The sequence below is a fragment of the Acanthisitta chloris genome, unplaced genomic scaffold (assembly GCF_000695815.1).
Source record: "Acanthisitta chloris isolate BGI_N310 unplaced genomic scaffold, ASM69581v1 scaffold11512, whole genome shotgun sequence".
Taxonomy (NCBI): domain Eukaryota; kingdom Metazoa; phylum Chordata; class Aves; order Passeriformes; family Acanthisittidae; genus Acanthisitta; species Acanthisitta chloris.
Window position 1 is genome coordinate 16,976 of NW_008661057.1, and position 23,338 is coordinate 40,313.

The 23,338-nt window shown below is 39.8% G+C and overlaps 1 protein-coding gene across 1 annotated transcript in view; it reads left to right on the forward strand.

Moving 5' to 3' along the window:
- The window catches only part of CFAP44 (cilia and flagella associated protein 44), a 36,433-nt gene that overhangs the window by 12,665 nt on the left and 430 nt on the right, over positions 1 to 23,338 (forward strand). Inside the window, exons 12-31 of the mRNA XM_009070089.1 lie at positions 524 to 733; positions 1,686 to 1,796; positions 3,457 to 3,609; positions 5,455 to 5,664; positions 6,131 to 6,273; positions 7,143 to 7,413; positions 9,294 to 9,343; positions 9,769 to 9,931; positions 10,263 to 10,393; positions 11,328 to 11,530; positions 11,913 to 12,078; positions 13,388 to 13,559; positions 15,454 to 15,957; positions 16,780 to 16,983; positions 17,384 to 17,579; positions 18,345 to 18,455; positions 19,961 to 20,079; positions 21,207 to 21,323; positions 22,179 to 22,380; positions 23,062 to 23,222. Coding sequence (XP_009068337.1) covers positions 524 to 733; positions 1,686 to 1,796; positions 3,457 to 3,609; positions 5,455 to 5,664; positions 6,131 to 6,273; positions 7,143 to 7,413; positions 9,294 to 9,343; positions 9,769 to 9,931; positions 10,263 to 10,393; positions 11,328 to 11,530; positions 11,913 to 12,078; positions 13,388 to 13,559; positions 15,454 to 15,957; positions 16,780 to 16,983; positions 17,384 to 17,579; positions 18,345 to 18,455; positions 19,961 to 20,079; positions 21,207 to 21,323; positions 22,179 to 22,380; positions 23,062 to 23,222 — 3,597 coding nt within the window. The remainder of the gene's footprint in view (positions 1 to 523; positions 734 to 1,685; positions 1,797 to 3,456; positions 3,610 to 5,454; positions 5,665 to 6,130; positions 6,274 to 7,142; positions 7,414 to 9,293; positions 9,344 to 9,768; positions 9,932 to 10,262; positions 10,394 to 11,327; positions 11,531 to 11,912; positions 12,079 to 13,387; positions 13,560 to 15,453; positions 15,958 to 16,779; positions 16,984 to 17,383; positions 17,580 to 18,344; positions 18,456 to 19,960; positions 20,080 to 21,206; positions 21,324 to 22,178; positions 22,381 to 23,061; positions 23,223 to 23,338) is intronic.

Here is a 23,338-nt window from a genome sequence, read left to right on the forward strand (position 1 = left end):
TATTGGCATACGTTTGCCATTTGCTCTCAAAGCTTATAAAGCTTATCCAACTCTCATCTCTTCACACAGCAGTTATCCTTCTGGTCTCATTTCTAGTGTGCATTATTATTGATCTGTGCCATGTCTGGAGCCAACGCAGCTGGTAAATGACTTCAAGAAACTATCATGTCTAGCTGATCCCAGCTAAATCTGCAAGTCCAGCCATATCCAGCTAAAACACAGTCCTGTTTCTGCTAACCTTTCTCTCTCAAAATTCAAGCCTGTCTTAACTGTTAGCCTTTGACTTACCTGCAGGACCTATGGTAAAGACTCCTCCTCCTTTCCATCTCCAGTAGCTGTCCCCGTTGACACCTGTACTTTACATGGAGTCAACCAGACCCAAGCCTGTGCCCTTACCTCCTCAAAAATCATGCCCACGTTTGATGCCTAATGTTATATTAAGAGTAATATAAGAATTCCTTTCTTGAGTTCCAACTCTTCTCCTTAAGAAGGAGCTACTGATATATCTTCATTTCACTTCAAGGTAAATCCTAAAGGAAGTCTAATTGCTGTGGGGTTTGAAGATGGTGTCGTGCGCATCATTGAAGTTTATGTTCCAAAAAGACTGCCTGGTCTTGCGGGACAGGCCAATACAGAGAATGCAGAGATAAAGCTGAAACAAGCTTTCAAACCTCATTCTGCTGAAGTTACAGCCTTGGCATATGAACGGAATGGAGCTGTGTTTGCCACAGGGGTAGGTACCATTTGTTTTGGTTATTTTTATTTAGTCACAAATGTAGAGATTATTTAAAGAGACAAGGTAAAGTTTGTTTACTGACAACACAGTTATACTTCTGTTACTGCTGTTGATTGCTTGCTGTAGTTCTTTGCAGTGCTGTTTGCACTCACATCTGTTTTTCTGAAGGAAAGCAACCATGCAATTCACACAATTCATTTTGTGAATTACTGGACTGTTTAGTGTAAGTTCTGTATTCTCCTTTGAAGATGATTTGGTTCATTCTAGAATTAGTTTAGTAGGATCTTGGAATTAGTAAAAGCAAGTCTGTTCATACACCACCTTGGCAGCACTCCAGCTGCTACCCAGCACTGCTTGGCCTTACTGCAGGGTCAACCAGTCAGTTGGTCAATATGCCTGGTAGTCTTGGAGGTGATTTCCAGTTGATATGGGTCTCTTTTTAAAAGCTAGTCCTTAGCCATGCTCAGTGCATTTGCAGTTACATGTTCCTTGAGCTGAATTGCCATGCATTTCACTTAATGTAGGATTTAAACTGCCATAAATCATGTTGTGCACCAATTCTGGATTTTCTTGTTATCTGGGGAAATCAGCTTATGCTGGCTTATCCGAAAAATCAGGTCTGAACCTGAGCTTTAAAGGAGCTTCTGGGGCAATGGGCTGAAAGCACATGGCTGGGGATGCCAGAGGGGAACCCATGAGAGCAATTAAGGGCTATGGGTGCAGTCACGGCCTTGGAGCAACATGGACAGGATCTTCATTTCCTCCTAATAATTATCATGGAAATTCAATTTTAAGTTCCAAGGCACTTGTAAGTCCCCATGTTGAGTCACCAAAAAAAAAATAACAAAAACGTGTGTGTTTATGTCATGAGGTACCTACAGTCTTTTGAATTTTTGGTCAGCTTTTATTCAGTTGTCATCTTTGTTGTTTTGTTGGTTTTTTTCCTTAGGGTAGAGACAAAACAGTTTTCTTTTTTGCTATTGAAGATGAATACAAGCCAATTGGATTCATCCATGTCCTTGGGCCTGTGCAGGCATTACAATGGTCTCCACCTTCTCACGTGAGTAATGCATGTTTGCGTCCTTTCCTTCCCTACAGTGTTACAATATCATTTGAAAAGAACTTCCCATCAAACTAGGTGAAGATCCATGACTAGCTGTGTTCTCTATAGACAATGCAAGAGGTGTTTTGCTGCTTTGGTCTTCATGCTGCTTCAGCATGACAGATCAGTTCTGTGTAGCTGTGTCTCTGGTTTAGTCACTTTGACATATTTTGGACTTTAGGTAATGCAAGCCACAAGACTTTGCTATACTTTTTGAGCTAGAAGAAACAATCTTGTTCCTTAGCTTTTGGAAGGTCTTAGTTGTCTTTGATAAAAATCTTATTTGAGCATTATTGCCTGTGACTCTTGCCCATATTAAACAGGCTCTTGCAAAGCTTTTGAAGCACATTAAGAAAGGTTTTGGGTGCTTCTCGGAATCCAGACTCTGTGTTTGAAGTGTGTCAGGACATATTCAAATAGATTCTTGCTAATATTATAGGGTCAGGGTAACATCTGAAATTTTGGTTGGTACAGTATTCTTATTTAGAGGAGAGATTAGTGCTTATATTTAGATGCAAACAAGATACATTGTACAGGTACACAGTGGCAAAGTATTGGTATTATTGCTTGTTCATTGGAACTGCTAAAAACTATGCTGGCAAAAGAGCTCTTCCTGGTATGAATTCTGTCTTACTGCAGAAATGACACATCTTTATCTGACAGTTGCATTTTGAGTTCTTTCCTTGAAGACAAGTTAGACCTTCTTACTAAAAAACCACCCATCGTGTCTTGGATATGTTAGATTCTGCCAGAGTAATTTTGTCTACCAGTATCGAGTCTCCACTACTAGATGTGAACACTTAATAACCATAGTACAAGCATCAGAGTGTGACACTACTTTTTTTTTTTTCTCTTTTTAAAAAAGCATCTTGGTGATTAAATACACTATAATTAAACATTTTTAAACTGAGATCTTATAGACACAAGAATGATATCATTCCTAGTTAAGGTTTCCATAGCAACTCCAATGTGCCCTCTTTGCACGTTTTTAGTGACGGGTCAGGTAAAATAAGCCTCTCTCTGTTCTCCAGATAGGTTATGAAAATTGAAAAGAAGTACAGACTTGCTTTCTAAAATCTCAAAACACTAAATAATTATCATCCTCACCTCACCTATTCTTCCTGCATTTGCATTTCAAAGGATTTGGCAGGTACTAGCAAAGGACAAACAAACTCAAAAGTGAAACAGCATTTGGCAGGACTCTGAGCCAAGTCTTGAAGATATAAAGGATTTATTAGTATAGAAACATACGAAATTTCATACAATTATAAAACCAAAACCTCAGCTCATAACTCTTGGGTCAGATCTGTCTTTTAATTTAAACAAACTCGCAAAATATCATCATCTCCATCCAAGCTGAGGAATGTCAGAATGATACTGCTTTGTACATGGCAAGGACTTGTTTGATTCTATACCTTTGCCTAGCATATATAGCATAAACGAAGCTCGCTGATTTCTGGTGTCCATTTGAAAGTGCCCATTTAAATAAGAGCACAGTTAAGAGTAGCTGGAGTTTAGCTTTGTTGCCCGTGCATCTGCTGACTCACTTTTTTTCCCATTAATCTCAGTTCTATTTGTACATTTGCCCTATACTTGTGTTTTTTGTGGTTTTATACAGGAGAAGAGCATGCTGCTCATCCTTTGTGAGAATGGCTTTGCTCTCCAGGTTCCTGCCCCAATCCCTGAGGAACAGGATACAGCGTCCAGCTATGAAATGAAAAACCTGCCCATGCAATACTTCCATTTTTATAGTATTAAATCCCGAATCAAGGTAAAAAACTCCTGTGCCAGAATTTCATGTTCTTCATTGTGTCAAAGGACAAAACTACCCAAAAAGGTTTCTAGACCCTGTATTGCATCAGATGATTTTTTTGCTAAGCTTCTTGAAAGGGAAGTCCAGGTAGAGTTCATTTGTGGCTGAGCTTCCACATTTGAAATTACAAGTTGTTGTTTGTTTATTCAAATACAATGCACATCACACGGAAGGCATGATGTGCATTTTGATTAAAACTAGAAGACAGTATTAGTGAAAGGAAAGGTAGTACTGCACATCAGTTCCCAAAATATTTTAATATTGGTAATTTTCACAAAGAGTATGTTTCTTGTTGTTGAAGTTAGCCCTATAAGAAATTCCTTGAACAGTAATAAAACACCCATGTAGTCACCTGGAGGCAAGCATGCAACCTTTATTTTTTCCAGCAGTTATATATTTCTGGGTTTTTTCCTTAAAATTTTTCTGGGGTTGTAATGACTTTAAAAGTGTTATAACTTTCAAGGAAAGGTTAAAAAAATGTGTGTGGAGTTTTGTCCATTGTTTTTATTGTTGGTGGGGTTATTTTTCAGTCAAAAGAGAAGAATATTGTTGGGAGGAGACACTATAAATCTTTTAAAATAGAAAAGGTTTCTACAGAGAAAAAGAATAGTCATTGCTCTCTTTTTCCTTTAGAAATAGATCAATAATTCATAAGTTGCACACAACAAGGATGTTTTAGATAAGGAAGGATTTCTCACAGTAAGGGTGGTGCAGCACTGAAATAGTTTTCATAGGCTGTAGAGTGCCCAGAGCAGGAGATTTTTAAAAGGTAAATCAGACAATCACCAGTTGATGATTTTTAAGGTTTAGGTGGTTCAGCTTTTGGGCAAAAGAATGCTCTTTTGACCCTTTCCAGACCTTTCATTATGATTTGCTATCTAATATCTTCTTAGGAAGATCCTATTTTAGAGAATCTTTGATATTTGTTCATGCTAAAGTGGGCTTGAATGGAAAGGGAGTTTTAAGGGTTTCATAAATCTGCATGTCTTCCCTTTATCATTCAGAAGTCTGTTACAGCTTCTCTCCTTTGCTCTGTGTCAATGATGTACTAGAACTTGGGAATCTGAGTTCAGCTTTCCAGTGCTTTTCTCTCCCCCAGGCAGGCAGAGGACAGGATTTAGGAGTTCTGCAGAAGTAGTATACTAATAGTGGTGAATATTTGGAATAATCTCTCTGAGGAAATGCTGAAGTCTGCTTCCCATGCAGAATGGTTTCCGTTTCAAAGGACCATGAGTTAAAGTCATACAGTCATAGAAAGTGAAGAAGTTGGAATGGACCTTAAAGAACATCCAGCCCCAACCCCCTCAGCCATGGGCAGGGACACCTCCCACTAGAGCAGGTTGCTCAAGGCCTCATCCAACCTGCCAGGGTTGGGGCAGCCACAACCTCCCTGGGCAGCCTGCGCCAGTGTCTCACCATCCTCAGAGTAAAAGAACTTCTTCCTAGTATCTAGTCTAAATTTCCCCTCTTTCAATTTATACCCATTGCTCTCTGTCCTATCACTACAGTTCCTAACAAAGAGTCCCTCTCCAGCTTCCTTGTAGACCCCTTCAGATACTGGAAGGTTGCTATGGGGGTAATACTTCAGAGGAGGGAAATAGGGGCATTCCACTGGAGAGCCCCATGAAGTCTGGTTGATCTCTGTTTAGCTGACAGAAAAGAGATTTCTCTAGATATTCTCTACGTATTATGCCAGGAGGACCACCTTGGATTTCATTTATGAGACTCTTTCAGTCAGTGATGTGTAGAGTGCCTTGGTTTCATGTCTCTGTGTTTCTCTGCTTGTTGTAATAGCTGGAAGAGGAGATTGCACTGAGAGAGAAACAAAAGAAGGAGAAGGAGATAGCAAAGCTTGAATGGATAAAGGAGCAAGAGAGAATGGGAATGGAGGTAGAAGAAGATTCCAAAGAGGAACCTGAAGAAGAGCCATTGCCACCTCTCTACATACCAGAAGAGCCCAGTCCCATCCTCTGTGGCTTTTATTCAGCACCAGGAAAATTTTGGCTTTCCTTGGTAAATCAATTTTTATTGCGGGCTGATGGGTTTGCATGAAGTGACAACCTTCCCTTCCCACCTGAGTGCCTTGGAAAACTGATTATTTGAAACCTACCATCTTTAGGACATCAAATTCCCTTCATACAGTGGTCTTTGTGAGGTAAACCAGTAGTGTCTCTCCAGTTCAGATTGTTTGGTACATTTCCAATAGGTATCCTTCTCAGCGATGGGCACAAAGACTAAGCTGTTCCCTCACAAGCAGAAGGCAGAATGCTAACATACTGGTGGGGTGGCTTGTAATGAAAGTGATCATAATAGACTTTTCTTTGTGGATAAACAGGATCTCTAGGTGTTTGAAAGTGACATTTTCTAACCTATCATATATCCTTAAGAAAGGCAGAATTATTCTGAAAATTGCATTTACCTGGTCAGCTGCTTCAGTTTTCTTTTGTCATCATTTCTTTATGGTTCTTCTCTTCTCCAGGGTGGGTATGACTCAGGGTTTCTCTATCATTGTGAATTCTCACATGATCATCAAGAAGATCTTGAAAACAGGAAAGATGAACCCTTTGAAGTCATACCTGTTGAAGGCACTGACAACAATCCCATTCACCACATCTCCTTCTGGTAAAACACTGTAGTGTATCAGATATCTCTGTGATAAAGCTTGATGAAACTGAACTTGGGAGGGAGGAGCTTACACTTCTTTGTCCTTTTTTAATTGTGGCTCAACTCTAGTGTGCAGGAACTTTCTCTGGTTTTCCTGGCACTGAGTTTCACTGAAAATTGCTAATGGATATAGCTAGTCCATGTGTCTCAAAGAATAATTAAAAAAGCTCTTCAAAGATGAAAAAGTCTGATTTCCAATTAAGTACTGATTAGGACTCAAACACTCTAGACTGTGGAACTGCAGGAGAACCATTAGAAGTTCCTGCATATTGTGATTACCACAACACCCGTTCTTTTTCATGGTTAGCAAAGAGCATTAGCTCTCAAAGAGAACAAGAGGGATTAGTCCATCCCTCTTTTGCAGAGAGTACAGGCTTTTCAGGACATTCTGTGAACTGTATGAATGAAAAGGGTGGATTCTTTTAAGACTCCCAGTATTAGGTTTCCTGTAAGGATAGGCATGTTCTGCATCTAAGGAAGCAGGTTTGGTTCATGCTTTAATCTGCTGCTGGCTGCATTCACCACCATCTGTACTAAATGGGCAGCAGGGAGGGAAAATTACTTCTCTAGCTTGTAACTTGGTGTATGCTATGCTGCCTGACTCAGGGCTGAGACAAGTTCCATGATAGCCAAGAAATGCTGGAACATTCCTGAGCAGCAGTCAGCTGAAAAAAAATTATGGTAGAATCTGACATACTTCAAATGATCCAAATACTTTGCTCCCAGCTTACAAAGTTGGGAAAGTGACTTTTACTAAGCTAGATTAGCTCTTTTCAAGTATTGTGCTTTGAGCTTGCTATTACTGTTTCTCATTGCCTGTTTGACAGTACCAGAGGACTACTGATGTTCTGTGGGATGCAGAATGGTGCACTGCGTGTTTATCGTCTCCGTGATCAAGACCTCTCAGTGAATAGCCTGAAGGAATACTGGTGCTTCAATGTGCATGACAACGATTATGGCCAGATCAGGGGGATCTGTTCTAGTTTTGATGATAAGTTTCTGATTACCTGTGGCGCAGATGGAAACATTTTTACGTTCAATATCCTGTCTCCAGAGGATGTTCGCAAAGAGCTAAAAGCTAAAATCCCCTTTCCTAGGGTAAGTTGCTACCCTCTTTCACTGCATTAGGCCTATGTGGTATGAAACTACTGTAGATGGGCAAAATGCAGTTCAATTATTTGGCATCATAGATCTTTCACAGCAAAAGCTGAGGTTTCCCAAGCAATTTATAAGAATAGCTCTTGCACACCGTTCCCTAACAAACAGGCACTGTAGCTACATTGTTCATTCTCAATGTTTAGTGTTTTTCTCCATATAAACCTAGTGTGTTCATATGTAATATTCTACCAGTCTTTTCCCACTCAAATGTGTAATCCTGCATATTCCTAGAATGCAAGAACCACAGGGATTTGTCATACTTCATACCTGTCTTGGATTTAATATCAGTAAGGCATGATTCCGCTCTGGATGGGGATTCTAGAAACAATGTTGGAGAATACCAAATGTGTAGTTTCTCCATGCATCTAGTACCGTTCATCTGCAATTCACAAGTCAGATTTTTTACATTTGCAAAACAGCACAGCATGATGCTGATCCTGTTGCTCTTTTGCTCTTGGATAGCACTAGCATTAATGAATTTACAGGTGTCCTGTAATCACTGTAGAGCTAACCACCTTTAGCACATTTGAACAGAGGGCACTGGAACTCAATACATAAGAAGAGAGATGTCAACTCCCTCGCTGAAAATGTTCAGACTTTATTGAATTTTTTTAAATCTCTGGAGTGTCTGAATTAAGTAAGTACATCTTGAAGGAAGCAGTGAGACCTGTTGAGTAAAGAAGTGCTATCATGCACAGTGTATATTCTAGTAGATGTATATTCAGTACAGTTTAAGAATCTCAAAAGTGTCAATATGAAACAAATCCAACTTTTAAATATTTTTAATACTAGTTGGTAAGTACATTTTGAAAGATGCTTGACAAGGGAGACAGAGGAAATTGTGATTTTGGTCATTCAGCCAAATTGTTCATGACTAGTTGGAGTTCTTTACCAGTATCACAAGAATATATAGCCCTGAGAATAGACACAAAATTATTTTCTCTAAGTGAATGATTGGAGCCTTAGATAGCAGAGCTTTGCTAGCTCCAGTATTACAAGAAGTTATTAGTACACAATTATAAAGCACATATACAGTTTTATAATTTTGAATATGTAAGTAACTCTATATAAAGATTTTTATAGTCAATTTCTATTGTTCAGGCCAGCAACATTGCTTAATGACCATCCTAATAGACTTTTTCCCTTTTGAAAGTGTATCTTCATTAAGTATCTATCCTAGTTTTAAGCCATGTGGAAGATTTAAAAAATTCTATCTTCATTAAACTTAATGAGATTCTTAGAGAATCAAATACAAATCATCTGAAACTAATTGAGTTAAATTACAGATCAATTTAGTACAACTAAATTGTTGGGTGCTAGGCCCCCCTCTTTTTCTAGAGCATGATTGCCTAAGGAAATGAGGCTCGTGCAACTGCAGTGTCCATCCATCTGTCATTCTTCACAGCTAATAATTGTGAATCCATTATGCAGTCAGCAGAAGCAAACCTGATTAATTACACATGTAACTTGGAATTAGCCCAGGATACATTGTCTCTTGTCAACGTGGCAGTGAGGGGAGACAAGAGCATTGGGGCTGGGGGCTGGAGAACCAAAGATGTTATAGGACAGAGTGAAGTTAGGACAAGTTATGTTTCATCAGTTCTTTTAGATACAACCAGCTTCATTGCTTTGTCTGCTTGAAACAATAAAACTTGTTATTTAAGGCCACGTAATAATATTGAACCTGAAGATTTCTTTTGGTTTTGTGGGAGGCTATGGGAGTTCTGTCTTACTGTTTATAAGAGCTTTATAAAGCTTTTTATTTGTCCGTTGAAACCATTTCTGCTTGTTTCAAAGACAAGACAACATTTTTATTCCAGAGTGGTCTTGAGAAGGAGGAGGATGCTGAAGACACTGAGGATGCCTACACGTAAGAGATGCTTAGATAATGAATGAAAGAGATTTTCAAGTCTTCGTAGCTCTTTCCTCAGACCACGTACTTCTTTTTGCCTACTAAGAGGAGGGAGATCACCCTGAATTTGAGTAATTTCTTTGTTACATGCAAAGTTTTTTCAGCCTTTCCCTCTATTTTATCTACTTTTCTGTGGTAGTAATCCAAATATGGTACTGTGAGACTTACTTCAGACTACTAAAGCAACACAAGGTGAAGGTCAAAACCTCTTGATGTTAGGATTGTGCAAATAAACAGGAAGATGATTCCTTACTGTTACCTTAAGAGACATTGAGTTCACTGGGAATTTAAGGCTGTCAAGAAAATCTAAAAGGTTACATAAACTATAAATCTTTCCTCTCTTCCATGGAGATAACACTATTTCCTTTTTCATGCATTTTCAGCATTGAGGAAGTCAAGCAGAAAAAGGAGTATGAACGGATAATGAAGGAAGCTGAAGAAAAGAAAAAGAAGAAAAGAGAGGAGATAGTTTCACTAAGACAGGAGTTCCTTTCTCTCCTTCAAAAGAATCAGCAGTTGCCCAAGCACATGCAGCTGCGCAGAGAGGTACATCTGGTTTTTATGAGGGTCATTTACCTTTAGAGACAGCTTCTTCAAAAACATTGCTACCCAGCATGTTGGGGCCAAAGATGTCCAATCCTTTAGCTTAAGGTAGTTCTATGCATATATAATCTGATGGGACTTCTGAATCATGGCTGTTGATTTGTGCCACTTAAGAAGCTTGTGGGGAAAAAAGTGGTTCTCTGTGGAGCTCTGAATAGTTTACGAAATGAAGGATTGTGTTGAGGTGCTATGGCACCTGGGCAAAATATTTATTATCAAGACTTAGTAGCCTAAGACACAGTAATGTGATGCTGTGCTTTCTGTCTTTCTGCAGGAGTTTGAGATGGACCATAGGATCTTTGAGGAGCTGGATAGGCAGAGAGCACAGAAAATCGAGTCAGTGCAAAAGGAGCTGGCTTGGGAGCGTGAGAAACACTTGATTGGACTGCAGAAACTACAAAAGCAGTAAGTACCACTTTTCTTCTACTTCTCCCTCTGACCTTTCAGGGGGCTTATTGTTTATGAATTTGTACCTGTCACAAGGAAAAAGAATGTGATTTTTTTCTTCTCTCATATAATCAATATTTCATCTGTTCTTTTATGATTCTGTTCTTACTTTACTTGGAACATACTTGAGAGTATATATCAATATTTGTGTGTCATCACTCCTTTTGAACCTTTGGTAAAAACTCAGATAGTCAAATGAAGGAAGTAGCTTCATTCTGATTCACTTCTGTATGCAGAAATCTGGTTGAGACTGTTTGCCTGGGGTTTTGCCAGAAAGTTCAGGAAGAACTAAGAACTTTTATTGAAGAACAACCTGTGAAACAAACCCCTGTTTTTCAGGCACGTTGCATGTCTGTCACATATTTTAGTGTCATTGCTAACACAATGTTCTCTACACAATTTAAAGTTATGAGACAAACCTTCTCAAGAACACAAGTTTAAGCATGAAGTGCATTTTGGCTTGGTTTTCATAGATCTAAGTATATAGCAAAAGATGATTTCCTAAAAGTAAATACACAGTACAAATAATACACAACAACAAAAATACCTTAGGTACAGAGAGTGTGTGACTGGGCAAAAGGCTTGAATGAACATGCTTTTAATCAGTCTTTAATTGAAGATGAAAGTTATTCTCATGAAGAACCTGGTATAAGTTTCAATACTGGGAGAGGTCTTGATATGTTTATTCTTGAGCATCTCCATTCCTGGATTGGATAAAAGTCAATAGATCGTGTCAGATGTCATCACACTATGCTATTACTGACTGACTTGTGAGTTTACATGTAATGATTGCATGTGCAATAAGTAATCTACATTATTCATGTCCTTTTGCTCAAGGCAAAATGGTATGTTGTGCCTACTGACATCAGATAATTTTAATTTGGCCTTTCAGGTTTCAGGACTCACTGGAATTGACTGTTGTTGTTCGTGCTATTCAAAGCAACCATGAGATTTCCACCTACAGACTTCTAACAACGTATGAGAAACACTGTCAAGATGAGGAACATCTGTCATGCAAGAGGACAGCATTTAAACAGGACCAGGAACCAGCAGAAAAAAAGGAGATCACCACAGAGAAAAAGCATATGCGTAGGGGTAATGATAACCATTTAAATCTTTCATTAATATGGTTTCTGTCTTTCATCTTAGTTTGTTTTCCTGAGTCCAAGCTGAAGAAATAATATGTGTAGGTAGAGGTGAAGAAATACAGCTGTGGTATGTTTTTTTAGTACTTACATACATAGTAAGACTCATACGTAGTTTTCCAGGTTTAGGTCGATGTGAGCAATTTTCTGTCAACCCCATGGGTTGAATGTGACTAAGGGTCAAGGCAAAGAACCTGAATACTGTCAAAATATCCACTACACTGGAACTATACTGATTGACATCAGCTCTACAGGAGTTGTCCCAGGGGATTTACAGGACTGCACTGTGTTGCATGGTATTTGCATCTTCACATGGTTATTTTTTGGCCCAGGTACTGTAACTTTTGAGGCTGAGGCTGAGAAGCTGAAGATATTAGAGGACCATAAGCCAACTGCACGTTATATAGAAAGCAGACGGGAGAAAATCGAAAGGCTTGTTGAGAAATCTGACAAAATGAAAGCTAAGATCATGAAGAGGAAGGCAGAATGGGATGAATTGTGAGTCTTGAGCAGGGCTCTGTGCTCTTTTAGTTCTGCTTCTTGTCTGAGGTCGAGTAACGCTATTTAGCTGTCATATAGCACTATAATCTCTCGGCCTAAGTTTTTATACTTCTAATGGTTGTAATAAAATAGATGAATTTTCATGTATCTCTGAGATTCAAGAGAGTATTCAAACATTTCAGTTGGTTTCTATGGTTCTAAAATGTGAACAAATTTGAATCCAGCTAGAAAGGTGAATTTTCAGACAGGGAGTAAAATATGTCTAAATTGATCGTGACTGAGGGACACCTAGGCTATTACAGTCACTCTCAGTACCACATGGAGCAGAGACTGTAACAGCTGGGTTAGGTCAGCAGTGTTAATATCACAGCCATTATGTGAGTGTTTGTGATATGCCTTCATGCTCCATGCTGGTCTTTATCTTGAGAGGAAAGAAAGAGGGACAGAAATCTTTCACAGAATTACAGAATATCCTGAGTTGGAAGGGACCCACAAAGATTTCGAAGTCCTGCTCCTGGCCCTGCACAGGACTGCCCCAAGAATCACACCATGTGCCTGAATCACAACTTGTGCATGTTCTTCAAATGCTTCTTGAACTTTATCAGACTTGGTGCCATGACCACTTCTCTGGGGAGACTGTTCAGTGCCCAACCACCCTCTGGATGAAAAAACTTTTCCTAATATCTAACCTAAGTCATATCTTTGAATGACTTCTTTTCAAGGCCAGGTTGGATGGGGCTTTGAGTGACCTGGTCCAGTGGAAGGTGTCCCTGCCCATGGCAGGGTGTTGGAACTAGATGATCTTTAAGGTTCCTTCCAACCCAAACCATTCTGTGCTTCTATGGTCATGGAAGTACAGAAATTCTTCTTTAGAGGATGAATGATGGGGAATGGGACCAATGTAGAGTCAGAATACAAGGCAAGGTTATTGAGTATTTATAGAGTAGGATCAGGTATTCTGTGCTACAGGCTGGTCGACTGTTGACAGGCAGCTCTCTGAAGCTGAGAGCAACATGTACTCACTTGACCCAGAACTCAGTCTGAGCGTGAAGGTTTAATCTGTCCCATGGCAGAGCTATGTTCTAAGAGTTCTTGGGGGAGAAAAAAACTTAATCTGAAGTTTGCATTCAGACGTCCAAGGGTATTCTTCCCAAAGTAGCCATTCTTTTCTGAAAGAGGTGTGTCATTCTTGACCCGTTGTTCACCTCTCAAGCTTTACTGCACAAATCAGAAGGTATGAAATGATCCTGTTTGTTCATCTGTATGCTTTCGGTTGTAAAGTTCAGCTTTATTTTGTACCTACTAGATACAAGAGCAAACCTAGTGATGACTGTGAGAATCCCAAAGATGCTGAGGAGATCAAAGAAGCACGGGAGAACATAGGATGTTATAAGCTGAAGACTGCCTCTAACTACAAACTCCCTGAACATGTGAACACTGAGAAGAAGGTGATGCAGCTTGCATCCCTGGAAAAGTTGGTATGGAAACTGATTCATTGCTGTGTATATTTACTATTTGAGGGGGAAGGGAGGATAGTATATTAGTCACTGAATAATTTTTTTGAAAGGAAATCAAAGTGGATGTGGGAATACATCCTGAAGGACAGTCTGCTGTGTTGAGTCAGCTTTAGTTATGAATCAGCCTTTCTCTTGTGAACTGTTAGTGCTTCACCAAACCCAAACCTGAATCAATCCAGGATAACCCTCAGCTGGCTCTTTATAAATGAGAATTTTTCCTTACTATTTCTTCAGCAGGGACACCTGTCTTTTTTCAGTTCTTCAGAAAGTCTTAGCATCTAGTAACTGGTGTGCTTTCCTTGAAACACTGAGCTAAATAGCCCCTGCCATGAAATACCTTTACAAAAACAGGGATGAGCAAGGACAAGTGGTCCTAGTGTGGCCTCTCTGTATTCGCACTTTGCGAAACAGTGCTTCTGTGTACTAAGCATTGGCATCTTCCTAAGAAACCAGGTCTTTAGGAGCCACCTTGCTGTGATAGGACTCCTACAGCTACTGCACATCTTTTAACTATGAAGACACAATAAGCTCAAATGTTGTGCAGTATCTTTTTTGCTTGGTTTGTGACTTTCCCCCCCGATTGTTCTTTTCATTGGAACTGTTTTTCATTTTATTTGGCTGGAGTGCAAAAGAGTGACACATTTCTTTATCTAAAAGAACAATGAAGAAATTCTTCTATTGCAGTTGGAACTGCCTAGTTGCTTTTTGGTAGGAAGGCTTATTTCTTGCCCTGCTTACTGACAGAGGAGCCTGTTCACTGCATGGTTTATCTTTGTTGAAGTGGTCCTGAGTCTTCTCCAGTCCTGTCCTCATGAACCAGTTGCCTAATCTCAGGCACTGTGTATGCTGGGTGGCTTTGTCAGTAAGGTATAAGCATTAAAGAAGCAATACTACAGTCTCAGGGGGTTTGTTGGGTCATTTTAGTGCCATGCTTGGGTTTCAACATTTCACTGTAGTGCTGATGTTACTAGATATCCAGTGATTAATCTAACTCAGTAGGACAAGACAAGACAAACAAAGGGAATAGTTCTTGTCATAAATTCCAGGTTTATACAGATGAAGAATTCCAGTTACTTCAGATGGCTGTTGTATAGGGTTATTTTCTTTTATAAAGATCAGAGAAGTTTCTGCCAAATATATTAATGATAGATCACACTCATTATTATTTCATGTGAAAAGAGTCAACTAATACAGCATCTCCTTGTCATGGAATGTTTGAAGTAGGAAAATGTTTCTGATGGTAATCTAGTCCAAATCCTCTGCTCAAGCAAGGCTATCTAGAAGGGGTTGCCATGTCCAGATGGCTTTCCAGTTTCTCCAAGGATGGAGACACTGCAACCTCACTGGGCAATCTGTGCCAGTGTTCAGTCACTCTTACAGTAAAACAGTGTTTCCTGATGTTCAGAGGGAACCACCTGAATTTCAATTTGTGCCCATCTTCTCTTGCTAGTCAGTGGGCATCACTGGAAAGAGCCTGGCTCCATCCTCTTTGCACACTTCCTTCAGGTATTTATATACATTGCTGAGATCTACTCCAACTCTTCTCCTGGCTGAACAGTCCTAGCTCTCTCAGCCTTTCCTCGCAGGAGAGATGCTCCAGTCCTCTAATTGTCTTAGTGGCCCTTCACTGGACTGTCTCTGGTAGCACTGATTCTCTCCTGTACTGGGAAGCCCAGAACTGGACACAGCACTCCACATGTGACCTCGCCACTGCTGAGGAGGGATCACCTCTCTTGACCTGTGACAATACTCCCTAACACCGTCCAGGATAAAGTTTGCCTTCTTGTGTTGGGGAAGACTACTTGCTATGTAAGTATTCCTGGGGAATCCTGCTAAAATTGTTTTTTCTTTGCAGATCCATACGATGAAAGCAGATATGAACAAAGAAATCCTGTCTTTGCGGGATCTCAAGGTTTCTGTTATTGATGAAATCAAGTGTTTAGTGCAGGAATTGAAACACGTACAGGCAGCCTTGGATTTGTCAGAATGTCTCCCTCTTCCCTCAATCCCTCAGTTGCACCCAGATGAAGTTCCTGAAAAAAAATTCGAATACAATAGTGAGATCCTCCTGAAGTTCAGAGAGGAGCAGGAGGCCAAGGCAAAGCCCCCAGAACAACTGAAAGAGTCTCCATCATCTCATGCATTTAGGGATAGGTTTCGCCAAACTCCTTTGATAAACAAGACTGACCCCATGGCACAGGCTGCAGGTGGATGTCCAGTGGAAACAGCATCATCTGTGGCAAAAAAGCAGAAGAAGGGTTCTGAGTTTGAGAAAGTAGAGCCAACTGAAATGGAACTGGAAATGTTAAAGCAGGAGAAGATAAAAAATCTGTACTTGCAAGAGACCTTTATTAAACAGGTAGGAAGTCAAAAGTTATTTTTGTCAGATTAAACCATTCCAGTGGATCAGAAATGAAACCAAAGCCCCTTCTGTCTCAGGATTGCAGCTATTCTTGCCTTTCTGAAGTTCAGAAAAATGCTATCTGTTGCAAATTTACAGTGTAAATCAGTATAAATCCCTGGGACCTGTGTGCTGACTATTATCACTTGAAAAACAGATTTCTTATTGATTGTTCTATGAAACTATGAGCTTAGTGGCCAAAAAAAAAAAAGAAAAATAGAAGGTTAGACACTACTTGAAAAGTTACAAAGAGGAAAAAAAGGAGCATCACTACAACTTCGTAGATTCATGGTGTTCTCAGTTCTTATATGTGTTGAGAGAATATCCCAATTCTGCTGAGACCATCACATATATCTAAGTTAATGTCGGCAGCAGCTACTACTGATTTGCTTATAAATGTCTAAGGGAAGATCTGGCAGGTATTCAGAGAGAAGTCTGTCAAGGCAGATTTATTTTTTGTTACATTTGTGATTGTTACATCAACTACTGTGAACTAGAGACTACTGTAAAACATTCTCTGAAGAGTAAAACACTTCTGGGTAGGAGTGGGATGCAGTGAAGGATTCCTGTGAAGCCCTGGTGATTCTTTTGCTACTGTGCTGAGAATGAAGACACATTTGGGGTTAACTTTGTGTTTCTAAGTGCTTCAGTAATCCATAGTAAACAGCAAGTCTGAGTTGACTTGGTGGAGAACTTTTTCCTTGTACAAGTGGAGCTTTACATGTTCATCTTCACTTGTAATACTTTCCTTGTTCCTGATTTGACTCTCACATGCTCCAGATCAACACACTGATGATCAGCTTTGATGCTGAACTTCACCTTTTGCGGCACAAGAAGCTGAAGATGGATGTGCCGATGATAAGTGCTGAGCTGCGCTACATCATGTGGTATGCAGAGCTGCTTATCCTGAAGAACTCTGAGAAGCATGAGGACCTCCTCCAGGGGCGAGTTAACACCCTCATCAGTGAACAGAAGGCCATACAAGTAAGTAGGCCACATGTCTCTGGATTTAACAGTACCATTAAGGTATGGCTTGAAACAAAAGCAAGTCATGAAGTAAATGGTGGCAGCTCTCTGCTTTGTTTTAGCACAGATCCAGTGTCTAGTGCTAAATTTTGAAAAACAAGAAACTCTTGATGATCAACCTAGGATGGGCAATTTTAACTTCCAATAGTTAACATTTGTATTTTAATAGGTACTTCATGATGTGGCATAAGTGACAAATCATATACTTTTAGAACATACTTCTAGGTTTTGTTTGATTGAACCATGGACTTAAAGAGAGCAAGACAAGTTTTGCATTTCCAGATCTTCACAGATGCATCCTATAGACATAAACATGGGTTGCAGCATTTTACTGAAGTAGTTTTTTTGGTTTGTGTAGTCAAAGTTGAAGAGCTACCTTGCACAGCTGGAGGATAGAGAGTGTGAGATTGTAAAGCTTCAGGAATGTGAGAAAGCTCTTTATGCCAACTTCCAAGCATCCCTTAGAGAAAACAAGAAGTTTGCTGATTTTCTAACCAAGGTTCTGAAGAAGAAAATCAAGGGCACGGAAAAAAGAGAAGTAGGAAGAGAAGCAGGTTAGATATTCTGTTCTTTTTGGTTTCTGTGTTTTGTTACACGTATTTCTATGTGGTCAAGTAACTGTCTCTCAGTCTAGCTGGAGCCCTGAGTACATGCAGCATCCTAGTCAGTTCAAAACCCTGTAGATCAGATTTGTTTATATAGTGAAAACATGTTCTGTGTCAGCCATTTTGAATGATAATAGTGATGTAATCCAGTTTTTAACATGACTGCAGTTGGTCTGATGAGAGCTCCTGCAATTTATTTCCTGTAAGTCAGTATTGAGGACTGATAATTGGCAAGAAGAAAAGGCAAAGCTTTAAATAGGTACTTCCTATGCTGTACCAATGGGAGTTATGGGTAAGTAATTAGTCTGTCACCTTCATGACATTCTGCTTTAATCTGTCCCCTGATTAATGAGAGATCATAAACCTAATCTGCAATCATCAATTAGTTACAGGAGTACACGTATTATGAAAGGATTTCATTTGTCTTAGTGACTCAGTTTTAAACTGTTAAGGCTAGGCAGTCTTACTGAGCTAAATTACTTGTGCTCTCTCTGACTTGGCTTTTCAAGTGGGACATGATGAGCAAAAAAGTCTTTTTACCTTTCTGTGTAATCATCAGATCAATGCAATAGAAACAAGGTGCCTGGATTCACATATTACCAGGATGATCTTTCATGGATTATTGGGATTGTGTTCACCAACACATCAGCATAATGCACAGCTGGTGGGTCTTCAGGTGTTCTGCAAGCCAGCAGCACTGTCTGTTTCTTGCAGGTGAAGGACATGAGAATGAAGAGGAGGATGATGAAGAGTCCAGCTTGAGTACTGATGAAGAAAATTCTGGATCTGAAGATGAAGTCTTTGACGATTCTGTTTGCCCAAACGGTACCTAAGACATTGTTTCCTTCATTGACTAGTTGTTTAGCTTTAGGGACAACACTGTGTGTTGAAAAAGAAAACAGACTTTTTCATTATTCACTGCATATTAAAGCCACGAAGGGCTGGAATGTGTGTGCCCTTCCTGAGCTCAGCATTTCTTCCCAGGAAATCCTAGGGAAGATAATGAAATCACTGGTAGTGGTTTAGGGTACCCTAATTATAAAGTTGGGAAAAATAAAACTTAGCTAAGCACTACAAATTAATTATTGAGTGTAAAGAACCATTCACCATTTCACAGCTTTTTTCTGAGAGAAATGGCTCCTCTCAGGAGTGGATCTGTAGTGAGGCTGTGGCTGCTCTTTGGAAACCTGTTGCCTGGCCTAGCTGGATCCCTCCTGCTAGGGAAAGTTCTGAGGGGACCCTACCGTGCTGTTAATTGAAGCTCTTTGTTACCACCTCGTGGATTTGTGCAGCAATTGCCTGTTGCTAGGCGGCTCTCTCAAGGGCATCTGAAAAGATAGGAGCTTCGCTTTGCAAAATCCTCTTCATTCATGCATTCAAAAAGGGCAAAAAACTTCTCTCCTCCCCATCCCCTTTCTCTTTGGTACGTGTTTAGCTAATTTAGGGTGTTGTTTTGTAAAAAAAATAATCTTTGAGTGATATGTCAATGACCATGTAACAACACTGCTTCGTTTTAAGTGAGAACTTACCAATAATGCACCTCACCTTTTTTTTTTTAATTGGATTTTAATATCATTTCCACAAATTGAATTTTTTATTAACTCCTCATTTATCTCATTTTTCAATGAAATGTTGGGAAGAAATGAAGATTTTTACTTTCCATTTTAAAAGTTCAAATTGCTAATTTAGTAGGGAAATTACGTGTTGCATTAGCCTGTTCATATTTGTCTCTTTATGTGTCATTTTCTTTGCCTTTATTGGACTTTCTTTTTTTTTTATTATTATGCCTGCTGATTTGGGCATAATTATGCACTCAATTACTCTGACTGAAACCACAGTGTTAGACAGAAATTCACAGATCTTCCTTACCATGAAACAAATGAAACAGGTTCTATGAACCCAGCTTTGTTTACAAATAGAACTAGTTCATAGATTACAGCAAAGGCTGCTATGGATAAACAACTGTGTGTTCATATAATTGAAGGTTTTACTGTAATGAATAGTAATTACTGGGACTGCATTGCTTACAAAAGCTAGTTTTTGAGCACTTGGCTTTAATTCTGGCTTTGATGCATTTAATCTGACTTCTGGAAACAAACTGCCTTGACTGACTGTAAAGAAAAAAAGATCCATGCAAGACATTCACCCCCTCATGGAGGAACATGGCCCATGGGATTTATGTTTGAGAAGGCCCCAGGGAACCAAAAACCACAGTATTATTATGGAGAATGCTGGGCAATGTGCACAGTAGGAGAAGCTACTAGCTCAAGCTGGTAACTATAGTACAGTCATAATGAAACTAAGCTATTCTTTGATTCTTTCCTTCTCAGGCTGTGATGAGGCACTCCTCCAAAACACCATCCAGCTCCGGCAGCAGCGGTTAGACATTGAGAAAGAGAAGAAAGTTGCTGCTAACCTCAGAAAGAAATGTAGTGCCTTGGCCAATAAGGTATCATAGTGTTTTCTCAGCAAGCATCAGCATGCTCTATTACATTGAAAATGTTGTGCTAATGGTTTTAGCTGATTTAAAAACAAAATCCCAACCTTTTGAGAGGCCTCAGCTTGGGGAGTGATATCCGTGGTAGCATGGAGAGAAGAGGCAGCTCAACATAGGGCACATGTTCTCCTGAGAAAGGTAAATCGAGGTGCTCCAACCTTAGCTGCTATGAGGCTGGATCCAGGTTTTATGTCAGTTCTTCCCCAGCTGTCTAGCCATCATGCAGCAGCAGAAACTGAATTCAGTGGTTCAGGTGAAACACCTGGTGTAGCCTGGCCTGTCCCATGTGTATAGGGATGGAGAAATTGAAGAATACCTATCCTAACATAAATGCAGGTTAAAATAAATGCATAAAATGCTATTCTTACACCTATTTCTTTTGCTTTTAATTATTTTCTTTTTGTCACAGGTAATCACTAAATAAACTCTTTCGGTGCAAATTTTCCTTTTAGCTTTTTTGAACTCCTGCATTCATCTAGACATTTGATTGATATTATTCCAAAATATCTTAATTTGAAGGGTTATCTGGGATAGAGAGTGCTACCAAAATAATATTATGCAAGTCTTGCTTTTATTGTGTCTCAAAAATATTCCATCAAATATGCTTAACTTACAACATTTTTTGTTTAGTTTTTAAAGGCTTTCCTCAGTGTCAGCTGCCAACATATTCACCCTGGGGTCTGACATTTGAGTCTGAATTGTTTCTTTCTCATGCAGAATCAATAAGCATTTCCAGGCATAACACAATAAAAATTATCTTGCAGGCTCTGTAGATCTACAAGTGTTTTAGATGCCTAACAAAGCAGCTGTCTCTTGATACATACAGGGTTTCTCTAAGGAGACATTTATGTGTGGACATGTGTACAGAGGTATTTAGGTTAGAATCTTGCTTGAGTATGTAGGTAAGCCTCATGTTTGCCTATGAAAATCACCTATCATTACATGTAATTTTAAAAATAGAGCAATTTTTTTCTATAATGCTTTCCTTTTGGATCAGGAATTCTAACAGAACCTTTCTGCCTTACATATTTTGAGTGCTACAGGATTTTTGTTGGCCCACTATTTTTGTCTTTCTGCAGGCAAAAGTAGTGGAAACCAGTCTGGACACGACAAACAAGGAACTGGAGACCATTCAGTGGGAAAAACAGCAGAGGCTGAATGAGCTAGATGTAGCTGTGCCTTTGAAACTCCATCAGGTAATTCAAGATGCTGTGCATCTGCAGGTGCAGAATGGCCTATATACATCTAAACAATGGTGCTGCTGTTCTTTGGGGCCCTTAGTTCCTGAGTCATCATAGTCTCCTGGGAGTGAAGTGCCATTAACTGAACTTCATGTTCCTATTTCCTCTAGAATTCTTTTTTTTTTTCTTCTCCCATACTGACAGGAATGAGGTAAGGACAGGCAGGTTGGCCCGTTGCTGAAATGTGCATAATCTTCAAGTGTTTTGTAGGTTTGGCGTGGCATTTTCTTCAGCTTCATACCTACCAAATAGTCTCCTGGGGGAAAAAAAGAAAAAACCACCCCAAAAAAACCCCAAAGGGGAAGTGCAGGGAAGATAAGTAGAAAATGAAAACTCATGACAATACTGTTATTTTCTCTAGGCTGAATCTTGTCCTCAGAGAGAGAAGATAGGCCTCTACCTGTTAGTGCTTATATACCTCTGAGGCAAGCTCAGCTCTCTCCATTTGTTCTGTCTCCCTTCGGTAAAAGGTTGGTAATACAGACAGAAGAGTCTAAGGCTTGACTGTGCAATCCTGCAGCTCCCAGATAATTAAAAAGTACAGCTGACAGGGAGTGCCTCACTGCCCCTTTGTTCCAGGTGCCACAGAAGGGTAGACAGCTTTATGTGTAGGTATTTGTCAGAGATCCAAGCGGTCTTTGAGCTTCACTGAGTGGTAGCGATTCCCTGGCTCAAAACATGAGTTCTGCCCACACTTACTATTACCTCACTCATCAGTTCTCTAATGCTCACACATTTGTTATGTAGAGAGATCACCAGCACCCTTAATAAGTAAAGTCAGCCTTGCTTATTTATGGCTGCTTCTTGCAGGTGCAGTACTTGGTTAATGGGGAGATGCCCAGTGACTTCTCCCAAGCTTTGGTATTTAGCAGCTCGTCCTTGGAGTCCCTGCGGAAGAGAGTTGGGGAGTTACATAATGAAAATCTAATGCAAAGAGAGATCTATAATACGGCTCGGGAGCAACACAAGCAGCTTGTCCGGGACAAAAAGGAGAAGGAGAAAGAGATTCAAGGTGAGTAACAGACACCAAACAACACAGCATACTAATGCTCGTTCTGTCCCTCTCACTGGGTGGAGGTAACTCACCACATGTCTGTCTCTACACTTGCACAGATATCACAGCCGGTTACTGCAGAAAATAAAAACAGAATGAGCCTATCAAGTGGACTGTTTTGATGAAGTACTGGTAGTTCTCCAACACTATAGAGTCATTAGGCTGTGTGAAGTAATTTAGGAATTCAGTATAAGTAGAGTTGACTGAGATGAGACACTGGAAGTTGGGACATCTGATTCCAAACCAGAAATCCTAGGAAAAAAAGCAGTTTTCCCAAAGCTCCATAAGCTTTTTTTGGCAGTTTCCTCTGTGTAACATTAGAAGAATAAAACAAACCCTATTCAAAACACCTTCCGAAGAATGAAACCCTAAGCTGTGTCTAGCACCACCAGACCTGCAGAGGCCTTATATAGTCTGTCGTGTGGGAGTGGCTGACTAGGACTGGCTTAGTGACAACACAGGTGTGATAATGGGTAGGGACAAAGAGCAACACTCAATTGTGAGCTCTGTGTGGTTTTGTGTGAATTCTTTATTGCAGAGCAGATACCAAAGAGCTCAGACAAAAAGCTGGGGTAAGGCAGAAATTCTCACCAACCAAGGTATGACAGTGCTGCCCTTTGTGTCATGCCTCTCTCTTAGAACTGGAAGAGAAGTGCAATAATCTGATGATGAAGAAGTTTGGTCGGCAGGTTGATTTTGAAGCAGTTCAAGCAGAATCTGTTAATGTGCACATGGAGAAGATGAAAGTGCAAATAATGGAGAAAGAATATGAGCATTCCCAGGAGCTCAAAGAATGGGAGGTAAGGAGGAGGAAAAAGACGTGTTGTGATGATCTATAAAGGCTTCATTTCCTTGGGGCTGAATAGTTACACTAAAGATTTTTGTGACACAGAAGACAAGAAAGTTGTGCCTAGCC